The sequence below is a fragment of the Leptonychotes weddellii genome, chromosome 8 (genome assembly GCF_054177405.1).
Source record: "Leptonychotes weddellii isolate Sample4059 chromosome 8, ASM5417740v2, whole genome shotgun sequence".
Lineage (NCBI taxonomy): Eukaryota > Metazoa > Chordata > Mammalia > Carnivora > Phocidae > Leptonychotes > Leptonychotes weddellii.
In genome coordinates this window covers 31,569,509-31,583,295 of record NC_138376.1, presented here as the reverse complement: position 1 = coordinate 31,583,295, position 13,787 = coordinate 31,569,509, and the positions used below count along the sequence as shown (strand labels likewise).

General features: G+C 47.8%; 2 protein-coding genes across 21 annotated transcripts in view; one reads left to right on the top strand and one right to left on the bottom strand.

Moving 5' to 3' along the window:
• The window catches only part of TOMM6 (translocase of outer mitochondrial membrane 6), a 401,564-nt gene that overhangs the window by 32,057 nt on the left and 355,720 nt on the right, over nt 1-13,787 (bottom strand). The gene's annotated exons all lie outside the window — the stretch shown is intronic.
• Nucleotides 1-13,787, top strand: part of TRERF1 (transcriptional regulating factor 1) — a 200,785-nt gene that overhangs the window by 175,785 nt on the left and 11,213 nt on the right. For 17 of the 20 annotated variants that reach the window (XR_014147661.1, XM_081828248.1, XM_081828239.1 and 14 more), the window contains 2 exons: nt 6,776-6,864; nt 8,746-8,913. Coding sequence is in view for 19 of the 20 variants with exons in the window: in XM_081828248.1 (XP_081684374.1) it covers nt 6,776-6,864; nt 8,746-8,913 (257 nt within the window). In the remaining variant the exon portion in view is untranslated. The remainder of the gene's footprint in view (nt 1-6,775; nt 6,865-8,745; nt 8,914-13,787) is intronic. The other 3 variants (XM_081828251.1, XM_081828255.1, XM_081828253.1) reach the window with 1 other exon arrangement.

Below are 13,787 nucleotides of genomic sequence, written 5' to 3'. Positions count from 1 at the left end.
ATCCATTCTGAGGGCCTCCCTGAGCCTGCCGGGGTTCTCCATTTCAGAGGGGGCTAAATCCTCCAATGCCCCTGGGATTGCTAATCATTTGAAGGTTCCTTTGGTGCCTTGGGCAGACACTGCGTAGGTAGGTGCTAAATGCCTAAGTGGGCTTGGGGACCTGGTCAAACCTTTTCTAGACCTCAGTCCAGGCAGCCAGATGTGGCCTAAGGTGAGGGCTGCTCTACAAATACTAGAGTGTTCTCGATGGGCACCCCACCGGGCCCACCACCCTTTGCCCCACTTACTGTGCCCCTCTCCTGAGCCAGCCTTCCCTCCTGTCATCAAAGGGGGGAAAGGCCTCAGAAGTCACTCACCTGAGCACAGACAGCCCTGGATGTCTGCCCATGGGTCACTGTCCTACCGGTAGTCAGCAAGCACAGAACGGACACAAGGATAAGAAATCCATCATTTAACTAGGGCCTAAGCCAGCCAGTTTCTTACTATTGTCTTCCATCACTTCCTGCTTGGTGTCTGCCCCGAGTGTGGGTAGGAAGATGTGGGAGTTCTCCCTAATCTGCCGTGGAAACAATTCAATCCTCTTAATTCCCAGTGTCATCTGCTGCCCATTAAACCCTGACAGGCTGTCCAGCTTCCTGGAGCCTGTCTCAGGCTTCCTTGTATAGTGGGCGAGACAGTTGATGACAAGGAGCTTCCCAGCCATCTGCTGTAGCTGCCCTCACCCGCAGGGTGACCAGGGTGGCCGGTGCCTCTGGGCTGGTCAGCTCCAGCTGTGAGCAACCTCGTCTTGAGACCCAAACCCCCTCCATCCAGTTCTTCCCACTGTGCCAAGCAAGTATTATATTGTTTTATGTGTGTCGTGACATAATATTTGGAAATCTATAGACTAGAAGCCACCCCCCACCCCAAACAAAACAAAACAAAAATGCTGAAATAATAGTAAGGATTTTGAAACTAAACTCTGCTAAAATTACCAATCTTTTAGGGTCCCTAGCTAACGTGTTGCCCGTCCTTGGCCTCCTTCCCCCACAGGCAGACCAGGAAGCACTCTGCTGCCTCCTGGAACATCTGCCTTCTCCAGGAAGTGATCACAGACTGAGCCCCAGAGAATTTTGTAGAACTATGAGCAAAAAAGTCAGAGGTCCCTGGTTCCTAAAGTCTGGCCTGACTCCATCCCTTAATAGTTCCCTTCCAGGCCACAGAGGAGGCCCCAGGGTATACCCCCATCACATGTCCTAGTTCCCAGACACCACTCCTTCCCTCAGTTTGGTTCCAAGGTATCAGTGAATCCCATCCCTGTGGCCCCGTCCTGCCTTGGCTTTTGTGCCCTGGTCGGTTTCTCTCCCGTAGGACTCTGTCAGGTTAAGTCGGCATCACCGGGACACTATCTTCTGGATTGCCTTTGGCTTTGGCTCTGTGGCTATGGCCAATGTCATCCCACCCCAGCTCCCTGCCCTGGAGGCAAGGCAGAACAATTGAGCTTGGAGGCAGAGGCTACAAGTTTGGGGAAGACAGACAGAGACCCAGGCCTGTGAAAGTCACTTCCCCTACTTTACTTAGGACGTTTCCCACCCCATCCCAAGCAGTTCAGTAAGAAAAGGAAAAAGTGACCAGTGCTGGGGCCCAGGAGAGACACCAGCGTGGGTGGGCAGCTTGCCCGGATCTGGAGGCTGCTTGCCAAGGCCAGAGGAGCCCTGTACAAGATCCTTGGAGGAAGGAAGGTGCCATCGCAGTGGCCCCCAGCATGCTAATCCCTACCCAGGCACACAGCCCAGCCCTCTCTCAGCACCCTCCGTCCATGTGTGGGTAGCAGTTTGCAGAGGCTCCCTGCTAGCTTTTGGGTTGGGTGGGAAGGCCTGAGCATGGGGGGAGTCAGGGTGAGGAGGACGCCTGGTTGTGATTAAGGGGCTTGCTGCATCCTTGGATTTTCCATCGAAAAACCATCATTCCTGCGGATGGGTGCGGACACTGGCCTTATGCTTCCTGGCAAGGGCGCAACAGAGGCCACTGTCCAGCTCCCACCACAGCCCAGGCTTTTCCTGGGTCCCAGACCCTGACCTGACTCTGGACTTGCGGGATTACCCGATCGGTTGGTGAAGGCCTCTTCTCTATCTTGGAAGCTGCCCCGTTTGACGAGGAGACAGAACTACATACTCAAGAGAATACTTTGCAAAAAACACAGCTGTGATGTCATTTTCCAGGCATTCTCAGCTCATGTCTCTGGCTGGAGAGTGGTCACCTCTAAGGGCAGGACCTGAGTTAATACTTACTCTCTGGCCTTGCCTGACACAACGCTGTCACAACGGTAAAGAAAGGGTCAGTGGATGAGCTCGAGGTCTGGATTCAGATGGAGGCCTCCCTTCCTTCTGCCTCCAGGGGGATCTTTGGCAGCAGCCAACTTCACCCTCCACCCCTAAAAAATTATTCAGCCTTTACCCACTGTGGAAAACCTTACACAGAAATGAAGATCTGATTCAAAACCAGCCCCCCTTTCCTGCAGTGAACATATCTTCCTTGTGTATGCGCAATAACAGCACCATCACAAAAGTTTTTTAAGTCTTGAGAGCACGACGGAAGGGCCCTCTTTAAAAGATCCTGAGCCCGATTCTCTCACCGCTCCATGTCTCTTTTTAATTGCCTGGGTTCGCTATAGATCGCCCCAAATTTAGCCACAGCCCAGAGCCTGTTTCCCAGCAACCAAACCTCAGAACATTTTTCCTCTGGATACTGTTCCAGCACCAGTTTCCTCAGTTAATTAGGCCCTTTGTAATTAGCCTTAATCGGCTTGTTAGGGGCCCCTGCTGATAACAGCCCAATAGCCAGGAATCCTCAGGTAGGACAAATGAGCGCTGGGGGAATGTCAGCCCACTAACCCTGCGTGCATGCTGAGTGGACAGCAGGGATCCTGGAGAGGAAGAAAGGGCAGAGCAAGGGGAGGGTTAGAGACAGCCCCCTGCCTCAGTTTTGTATTTTATCCTGGACTTTGTCCAAGACACAGAATCCAGGAAGGGCTGGCTTAGAACCTTGTCTAAAAATGTAGAAAGTGCTCCTATCCGGCAGCCTCTGGGAACGAGACGCCTGAGCCTTGCCTTGATGGGATTACAGAAGGAATTTCGGGGGTTGGGGAGCGGAAGTCAGGGAGCCACCAGCAGCCAGGAGTAAGGCTGTGCAACTGTACTCACACAGAACTAGGAACACCAGCGTGGATGAGCAGTCTTCCGCAGTGCCATTAATGCATGTCAGCAGGGGACAGTGTGTATATGCCATAGCTGTGGGCTGACTTGGAATCTTCTCTCCAAACGGCCCGTTTCGTTGTGTGCCTGCCTAGGACCAAACGCTGCTGTCAGGGAAGAGGAAACTGAGAGCCAGAGAAGTTGAGTATCTTTGCCTGAGGCCACAGGAGTAAGTGGCAGAACCGGATTTGCAGACTGGGGTCTTGCAGACTGGGGTCTTGACTGAAGTCACCCCTTTTTTTAAGATTTATTTATTTGACAGCACGCACAAGCAGGGGGAATGGCAGGGAGAGGGACAAGCAGGCTTCACTGAGCAGGGAGCCCGAAGCGGGGCCCAATCCCAGGATCCCAGGATCATGACCTGAGCCAAAGGCAGCTGCTTAACCATCTGAGCCACCCAGGCGCCCCTGAAGTCACAGCACAGTGCCTTTATCTGGGAAGAGCACATTTGGGTGTTTCTAGGCTTGGGCCTGGGAATTCAGTCCAGGAGCCCAAGGGTGGATTCTCAGCCCTGTGGGCCATCTCGTGATCAGGATGTCATGAAGATGGATCGCATTGTAGTGTGAGGATAAGAATGCATTTGCTTGTCTGGCCCTGCCTCTGCCTCTCACTTCATGGATGCCCTTGTTGGACAGACACACGTACACTGTGCTGTCTTGTGCACTAAAGGGCAACCCGGAGGACTACGTACAGGAGCCATCTTTTACTCTCTGAGCACATGCTCCCTGCCCCGGGCTCTGCAGTCCTCAGAGCGGGAAAGTGCAGCCCACTTCGGATCCAGGACTGGGGATACAGAATGAGCACTCTTGGATGGGGGAGACTGAAGACCCCATCACAGAGCAGCAGCCCTAAAAACCACTGAGGAGTCAGCAGGGGGGATTCCCTTCCCCCATGAGGCTTGGGGTACCCCATGACAGATGGTCCAGGAAGCTATTTCCCGTTCAGGGGGGTTGCACCTGACAATCTATGTGGAGGCATGAAGGGATATGCTTCTTAAAAGTAGACCTGGGCAGGGGTGCCTGGGTGGCTCAGTCGTTAAGTGGCTGCCTTCGGTTCAGGTCATGATCCCGGGGTCCTGGGATCGAGCCCCACATCGGGCTCCCTGCTCCACGGGAGGCCTGCTTCTCCCTCTCCCACTCCCTCTGCTTGTGTTCCCTCTCTCGCTGTGTCTCTCTGTCAAATAAATTTTAAAAATCTTAAAAAAAAAAAAAAAAGCAGATCTGGGCATTTAACCCTGCTGCTGAGGGGCAGTAATCAGGTGATGTGATTCCATTCCTGGCATGGGGTGGAAGCAAGTGTCTCCACCACAGAGACTGGATGCTGGCCTGAGAAGGCTGCATGGCCCTGTTAGTGTCTCATCAAGTCTGAGAGCCCCACTCTAACTTAGGAAACATATGGTCTGGCTAAGAGCGGAAAGGATTCTCGTTGATCTAGTTGGGTGTCGTCATTGGCAAGATGTCCCCCAATTCCCCATCTGAGATGCAACCCAGAGCTGCATGGGCTCTGGACCTGCAGCGTGGTAGCTTGACCAGGGATTCAGCTGATGTGACATGTCCCCATCATGATCCTCTTCCACCACTGTATTTCTGATTCCTCTTACCTCTTTGCTATTTTGATGGATACCTAAAGGGAACCATGGCTGCTCTTTGGTCATTCAGCTGAAGTGTTGGTAGTCCTTTCTGTCTCTCTCTTTCTACCTCTGCTCCTGAGCACGGGGAGCATATGGTTCCTGGGACCCCAAGGCCCTGAATATTAGACAGAATTTGAGGAACACTGATGGAACCATTCTAGAAACCCGGATCGCACTGACTTCCTCTGCTCCCGTCCACTCCAGCAAAGCTTCTCCAAACACCCAGCCTCTCTTCTCCTCCCTATTGTGATGGTTGCACAGCCAGAGATATCCCAGCCTCCAGAACCTGTGGAAGGTGTTTCTTTCTGCTGAGGATTGATCAGAAAGCCACTTCCCTTCTGGAAATAAAGAGATAAACTTGCAAACCAAAGAGATCAGGTGGTGGTGGCCCTGTGTTTTGGAGTTCTGAGCTGGCCAACTCCGCAGAGCATATTCTGAGCCTGGAGCCAGAGTTCTTGGCCTGATTCACTAATTTTTGCTGAACCTTCCAATGGGAGAAACAACTCAGGTTTCCTATATCTTCATCTTCATCAGTCAACCATAGCAAAGTGGAAATCCCGGGCTTATCCTGGTGAGGAAGGAAAGTATTATGGTTTGGGGGATTATAGCTCTGAAAAGTGGAGGAATGTCAAAGGCTCTGCCGTGTACCATCCAAAAAATCAGAGACGTGGAGAATTCAAAAAAACAGAAAAGTGAGGCAGAGTTTTCTGCAAATCAGCCACAGGAATTGAGCCTTCCCTGGAGCCCCCAGAAATAGGACTTATCTTAGAAATAAGCTTTATTTCTTACCCCAAGCAGGCCAGGACCACGCAGTATGAGGATCTGCATATTGTGCTTTCTAATTTATGGAGAGAAAACAAATTTGAAAATCAAGGTTAGCCGTTAAGGCAGATGCACCAACCCAGCACTGTGGGGCCCCTTCCTCATGGGTCTTGTACATCAGGGGCCGGTCCCACTCACCTCTCAAGCCTCATCTGCTTTCTCTTCGCTGGGAGTTTGTGTTAAACCATACTGGATTACTGTTCCTTCTCTGAACACCTCTGTTTCCTCATCTGTAAAATGGGTAACAGTAATGACAGTCTTACAGGGTTATTGGTGAAGCCAAATGACTAGTATCTGTGAAGTACTTAGAACCTGGCATAGTAAGCACCTAGAAATGCTAGGTTTTTGTTTTGTTTGTTTTTTCTAGCACAGTGTCTTGCATGTAGTAGACACCTAATACTGTTGAATGAATGAATGAATGCATCCATCACCTCACTCTTGCCTCTCACTTTTGCCTCAGCCATGTTTTCTCCCCAGAATTCCCTTCCATCTCCTTCTTGCCTGAATTGTTTCTGTGTGTCCTTTAAAACTCAGCTCAGGTGTTTTCTCTACCTGGAAACCTGACCCTAACCTGAGCGTGAGGCTCACCTTGAACACTGTGGCCTGCTGGTTTGTCTCCCTACTAGATGGTGAGCATCTTGAGGGTGGAGGCTGCCGAATCTGCCACATCTTGAGGAGTACTTGCTACGTGAACGCTTGCACTCATGAACAGCATAATTACACAAAAACTATAGCTACAATTTGTTGAGCACTCCCAGTTTTCCAGTTACTAAGCTAAGCACTTGTGTGGTGCATTATCTTCTTTAACCTTCGCAAAGATCACAAAAGCTGGGGACAATTAGAATTATTCCTGTTTGTAGGTCACTAGACTGAGTCTCGGATTCAGTAACTTGCCAAGGTCAAGGCCATAGCTGGGATTTTAACCCAGATGTCAGGGTTGCTAACCATTACACTACACTGGCTTTTTGTTCAAACGGGAGTTGGATTGTATTATATCACTTGCTAAAGAGTCGTGTTTTGTAACTAAGTAAGCCAGCACCTAAAAGTAGGGAGAACTGTGCGCTGTTCTTAAGACGTTTCTGTTTTGTAGGTTCGGACAAGTGGACCTCCCTAGAAAGAAAACTGTTTAATAAAGCACTAGCCACTTACAGCAAAGACTTTATTTTTGTACAGAAGATGGTAAGCATGCTTTTTCCAATCGCTCACTTGAAATTGAATTTGGGAAATTGTACACCTAAAGACATACAGAAATAATTTGGTACTGATTTAACACTCTCACGAAAAGGATGTCTTCCACCTTTCTCTGGTGAAGGATGTTAAGGTCGCTCCAGTGTTAGGGATGTGAGGGAGAAGGAGAACCTACATTATTTGGACATAGCAGTGGTGGGGGGTATGTTTATCTTAATAAATACATGTAATTTATACATCCTATCAGAATAAATAGAACTGGGGCTGTTGGTTTACAATGTACATAATTTATTTCATGTATATTTGACAGATTTATCGTGTTTTGACAATTTTTTTTTTCTGAGAAATTAGAGGAGGGAAGATAGGTGCCTTCCTGCTAGCAAGTAGTGGAGTTTCTGGTATTCGACCCCTAATCATAATGACAGTAGTAATAAAAATAATATTTTGTGTATACAGCATCTCACAACAAAATAGAACTTTTCTACACAGATGAAGTAGCACTTTTACAGCAGATAATGAACTTAATAGACCTTAATTGGCTAAGAGGTGAGGTGGTTTAGGCTAAAAGTTAAAATGATTCCAAGAGTGTTTCAGAAAGTCAATGAACAATGGAGCCGAATTGTGTTATTAAGCTCATTAAAATGTCCAGGTGCGCAGAGAACAGAGTAGCAGGTAACAGCTCCCACTGGCTCTGGGCTGGGCCAAGCTGATGCCATCCACTGGGTGCCTGTCTCCTGTCCTTAATCTAGGGCCTTCCTTGATGGACAAGAATCAGAACAGGTAGACTCTTCTCCCTCTTGCCCTCATCTCCAGATCTGTATTCACCCTTGCCTTTCCCTACCTGGGAGGCCACCATGCTCTTGGATGCCCTGTAAGCTCAGCAGCTTGCATGCTCTTTTTTGAGTCCCCTTCCCACAGAACTGACCTGTCGGAGGCCGCACCCCTTGCAGGCCTGCACCGTGTTGACTGGTGACGGAGTCATGTGTCGTGTTTGCCAGGCGACATGGCTTTTTCAACAAGTGCTCTCCGAGCCAGTGTCCTCACTCCTTGTGCAGCTCTAATGTAGAAACTCAAGATATCCAGTGATGTGAAGGGGGCAACTTCAGGAAGACAGGAGTTCTGGTGGTGCCCCTCTGATCTCATGGTTGGGGTGGCCGGTTTCCGCCCTCCAGAAGCATGGCCAGCCTTTTATCTGCCTCCAGAAAACCCGTATTATTGAGCCCCACCTTGAGCTTGGGAGATCTATGAACTACACAGAGGCATCTTTTTTTCTCTTTAGAATGCATGTACCTTTGCCCCCTTGGGGGAGGACAGGGCAAGGTTTGTTTCCTGCAGAAACTAAGCTCTTGTCTTCATAACGTTTGCCTTACATTCCTGTTCGATTACTAAGGAATATTTTTCATAAATAGATTTTGAAGGTCAACCGGCTAGAGAGCCAAATATGCTCAAGCACATTAAATGAAAAAGCATGCTGCTTTACGGGTTAAAAAAAGGAATGAGCTCTCTATGGGCCAACATGAAAAAAGATCTCCAGGCTATATTGTGAAAGAAAAAAAAATCAAGTTGCAAAACAGCATAGACAGTGTGCCGCCTCCTGTGAGGAGAAATATATTTTCGTGTTCTTTTGTATATGCATAAAGAGATTCTGGAATGAGACCCAAGAAATGAAGAAGAGGGGCTAGCTGTGTGGCAGGGGTCGGGGGCGAGAACTGGATGGAGGGAGACCAGGCATGGAAGGAAGGTTTTCACTATACATTTTTTTAATTGAATTGCATACACCTATTAGCTATTAGAAAATTAACTTTTCACAAAAACTTGTGGCTTGGCACACCGCGTGCTGCTGAGCTGATCTGGAGATGGCTTTCCTGGCAGGTGAAGTCTAAGACAGTGGCTCAGTGTGTGGAGTACTACTACACGTGGAAAAAGATAATGCGCTTGGGGCGGAAACACCGGACACGCCTCGCAGAAATCGATGATTCTGTGGTGAGTGAAGCTGCTCAGTCGCTGCTTATGCGGGCCCCGCTCCCGCCCCACACCCAGGTTAGTAAGTGGCTGGTGTTTGGCTTAGCTTTACTGAGGTGATCGCAGGGAGCGGGTGACGGGCCCGCTCCCTGGCGTAGAAATGCCAGAAGGAAGGTGGTCCTGGGTTTGCCCCGGAGCTCAACGCTCAGTTCAGGAGGTGAGGGCTGGCGTGGCTTCCAAGGCAGGCAGGGCCAGCGGAGTGAAGCCAGGGTGGTCCCAGCCTTGACTTGATGGCTTATTAGTGGGTGCCCTTGACTCCCCAGGATATCCTTTCTGATCCATCTGCATCACAGATGCTGCTGACCAGAGAACCAGAACCCTCGGGTTTTCCCACAGCATCCATGAAGCATGACCTAGGAGGAACTCTGGCCTCTAGACGGTGCCAGGACCTCTCAGTTATCGAGGAATAGTTAGCAGTGTGTGTATTATTCTAATCCTTAATCACCATTTATCCTCGATACTGATTTCCTTCAGTGGCAGACGATCCAAAGTTGTCTGCATATTCAGTATACACTAAAGACATAACACACTAAAAACAAAAGACGTTGAAATCTCCTCTGAACCCCTAATGTGTGGCTTCGGTAATTACTATCACTTTTGTCCTTGTGGTTCACTCTTTTTATCTGCATCCATAGCCAGGGGAAATCTTTCCACGCACTGTGGAAATTACCTGCCATGCATGGGTGTGTAAAAATGGCATGTCTTATAAGAGATTAGTAAACTCCAGGCTGTCACCATCGGGGAAGGTGTTTGGAATTCATGATTGTTGTGAATATCTGTAATTACACTTTCATTCCCCACCATGCCCCAGTTGTGAGTGTTAGCACATACTGGCTAATTTTCTTTAACGGACACTTACATAGCCCTTTGTATGTGCTGGGCCTTGTGCTAGGCCTTTTACCACTATTGACTCATTTAATCCTCATAGCCAATCTGTGAGATAGGGAATTAAGGTACAGAGCCTAGGTAACTTAGCCGTGGTCAAATGGCTGGTGAGGATGTTGTCTGAGCCTGATTCCCCGTGTGATACTTAAGAGCAGTCAAATGCAAATTCTTTTAGAGGAGTATAAAAACTCTTGGACTCATTAATCCCTCAAGGTCCAAGTTCCTACCTAAGAATGATCTTAGCTGTGAAATATACACACATACTTGAATTTATATTTGGACCCAGATATCAGGAAAAAATCGACATCTGCATCAGAGATGATGGTGGTCTATGTTCGTGGTTTCCCGTGACCAGGGCTTTTGTTTGAGTGGTCGAAGTAGGTGCTGTCTTATATCTGAAGAGCGTTGTTCTCACCTGTGGCCTAATGTTTAAAAAAAAGCAATGTGGCCTATTCTGGCTCAATCAGCTAAACGCAGTTGAGTTCCCACAGTGTAAACAACAATGCGTATGTGGTGCTGTGGGGACCTAAGGATGTTAACTAGCCTCTGGCCCTCCTGCCCCCCACCAGGAGCATATACTGAAGTTGGAAGGATGTGGCATACACAAATGGAAGCTTTAGCGTGAACTCCAGGACTGTTTACAAGCAGCATAAGACGAGAACCAGAAAGGCCTGGATAGGGCCTTAGGTCCTCTCTCTCATCCAGCTCCACCGTGCCCCAGGCAGGGGTTTGAGGCCCAGAGAGGGGAAGGGCTGCCCAAGGTCACACAGAGCATTACTTTCCAGATGAGTGGACCAGACAGCAAACAAGGAGGCATGAAGACTCCTGGGCTTGCAGACCTAGGACCTGGATACTGAGCTTACTGACCTACAAAATGGGGCAGATGGCTTAGATGATTTGGAAAGTCCCTTCCAGTCCTGAAATGTTCTGGCCTCTGTCAGAGTCATGTTTTGGAAGAAGACAAAATCAGAGGATATGGTTTCCTAAGGCAAAGTGATGTCTTTCCAGCTATGTGTTACCAAGTGCCTAGGGGAGTTCCTGGCATAATATAGATACTCTAAATATTTGTTGAATGAATTGAGTGAACATCATTCCCAGATAGGAGTCACTGTGGATCATAGCAACAGTCCCTCTATGAACTCACTGCAGGGTGATGGGGTGAACAAGGGGATTCAGAGCAAGGGATTGCTGCTAAGGAAGATGTTACCACATAAGGAAGAGGTGCAGTCGTGGGCCAACAGGGCTCTGGAGATTCACAGAAAGGCCCAGGCCAACATGTAAACTGAGACTAAGGAGGAGAGGTTAAGATGATGCCCACCTTCTTGGGCTTATTCACCAGGAGCCAGTATTAAGTTGGATCAGGAGAGCATCCCCACCCTTGTTACCTTAAGGAGAGCAAAAAGCTATGTGCAGAGATGACTCAGGCCCATAAAAAAGAAAGAGGGAGGGAGGGAGGGCAGGAGGAAGGAAATCTTGATTTAAGGTCAGCATAGTAGCTCACAGCTCCCTCTTAGGCACTGTGAAGGCACAGTCAGCCTTCTAAGGAAAGTTTGCAAAGTAGAGATGAAAAATTGGGACCATGCAAGAAATGGGGAGGGTGCAGAAGGCACAGTCCTAGGGGTCCTGCCCTTTGTCCTCTTGGCCTGCCTGGACACCTGGGATGGCTTCCTGATCATAGGTCCATAGTGTTTTGTCCCAGATAGAACATGATGGAACACACTCAGATAGTTCAGGGACTTTTGTGGGGAGAAGGGAAAAGGAGAGTTTGTGAGGAATGGCTGCTCTTGAGGTAGCCAGAAGGCCAACAGAACACAGTAGCTTACTCAGCTGAGTAGACTTCTGGCCTGAAGCCATGATAGGTCCTTCCACCTTGGAAGCAAAAGAAGGGGACCAAGGTGGGCTCTGTTAAAGATGTAGGAGGAAAGTGCTGATCACACCTCCCTGTCTGCTGCCCCTATTCATGCTCCCACTCAAGGCCAGTCTGTGGATCTGGTTGTAAATTCAGCACAATTCAAGAAACTAAACGAGGAAAGTAGCTGACTTTGGAAGACAGCAGTCAGGACTCCGAGGGCAAAGCTCACCCATGGTCTAAGCACCTCAGTTACTACAACCTGGTCCACTGATGGGGGGTTGGGAAACCTCCTGCTGCCCTTCGATATTTACAGGCAGCTGTTGCCAGTGGTTTTGAGGGGCTAAGGTCTCTGTTTGGGCTGAAAATCTAAACAATATGCAGATGAACACATGTTCTCCTGTGGACATTTGCTTCAGGGCCAATAAATGAAGGAGGCTGAGGTTTTGAAATCAGATAGTTTAGGTTTCAGTCCCAGTTCAACTTCTTTACCAGCTATGTGACCCTGGGGAAAGTCGTTCTCTGGCCAATTTCCTCATTTGTTTAAAAAAGAAAAATGTGTACGGGGTTATCGTGCGCACCAGAAATTTCATGTGTATATATATATATATATATGCGTACACGTGTGTGTGTGTATGTGTGTGGTGCCTAATTCATAGCAGGCATTCAACATGTTTTCATCCCCATCATCATTGTCATTAGTAATTGTGATGCTCAGATTTATGTCTCTGAGTAAATTTGGGCTGTCGAGCATTTGTATTTTAACTTACAAATGTCTCAATGCGAATTCCATTTGCATTCCTGAGAAATAAGAATATCATCCTCCTCAAGAAACTCTTACTGCAGACACTCAAGGTTTTAAGCACCAATGTTAAATATATCACCACCTCCCCATCCTGTATTTGCCCACCTTCTACCAATTTTGGAATATTACTCAGTGTTTCATTTCACAATACATCATGAAATGGCCAACTTGTTGATACAAAGTTGTACATGTTAGGGTTTTTGTCCTCCTATCTTTGTATCTCTTAGTCACTTTGGTAAGCCATATGGCTTGACGATAAATCATGTTGTGAACATGTATAGATTGCCAGTTGAAATAAAACCTATCTAAATTCCAGAGACGGATATAATCCAGTACAGTGTAATTTAATCTGTAAATTTGTGGCTCTATGGAATGTCTCTTTCTAAGAGTTTTTAAGCCAAAAAAAGGTATTGTGAGAAAATTGTAATTATAACAAGCACTATAAAACAGATGCCATTGTCATTAAAAGTTATCGTGTAATCTATTTTAAGTGCCAAGCTATAGACCATGGCCTGCTTAATAAAGCAATACTGAGTCCACAGAGTTCTAGTTCTAGAAAGGAATGGAGGGAACCATTGGGAGTTTGACATAACGTGGTTTTACCTGAAACCCCTTGAGATCCAAAGATGATGGATTCACACGGGAATCAGACCATTTAAGTAAAATCAACCCATGTGTTCTACAGTCATAATTATGAGACCTACAACTTAAATATCATGGATCACTCTGTAAAATGAAGTAGGCCTGCATCTGTACTCTTTGAAGTCTTTCAGCAAATGTCATCATTACTAGTTAATCGTAATTAACCCACTGGACACTGAAGCTATTTCTTAAGTACACCCTGTCGCTACTTCATCCAAATATGCTTGTGTATGGTATTAAATGCTACAGACAACAGTGGAACAGTGTCAGAATGTTAAACGCCCCATATTTACTGGCATTGTCTTTCTCCCCTGCCCCCAATCCAAACTGGAGAGAGAAAACTTGTGGTTTCTGGATCCCAGGGTACTGCTCCACTCTTAGAAATCTTTGTCCTTTTCGGGAATTCTTGCTTCTGGGTTCTAAGAATTGTAAGCTCCCCCAGAGTTACATCCCTCTCTGGGATAAACCAAACTGGGAACCATGTGCTTTAAGCAGAGCCTGGCAGATGACACAACTGACCTGTCAGGGGTGGAGGCGGCAGGACGTGCCTTTTGTGTCCTCATCTGTAAAATGGGAGGATGTTTCTGTCTTGTTGGGTGAGCCCGCAAACATGAAAATGCTTTGTAAACTGTGAAGTGCTGTGAAATAGAAGTTGGAATGAGATTGATGTAACATAGATCTCCCTTTCCCTGGGCCTCAGGCCTTCCTCAC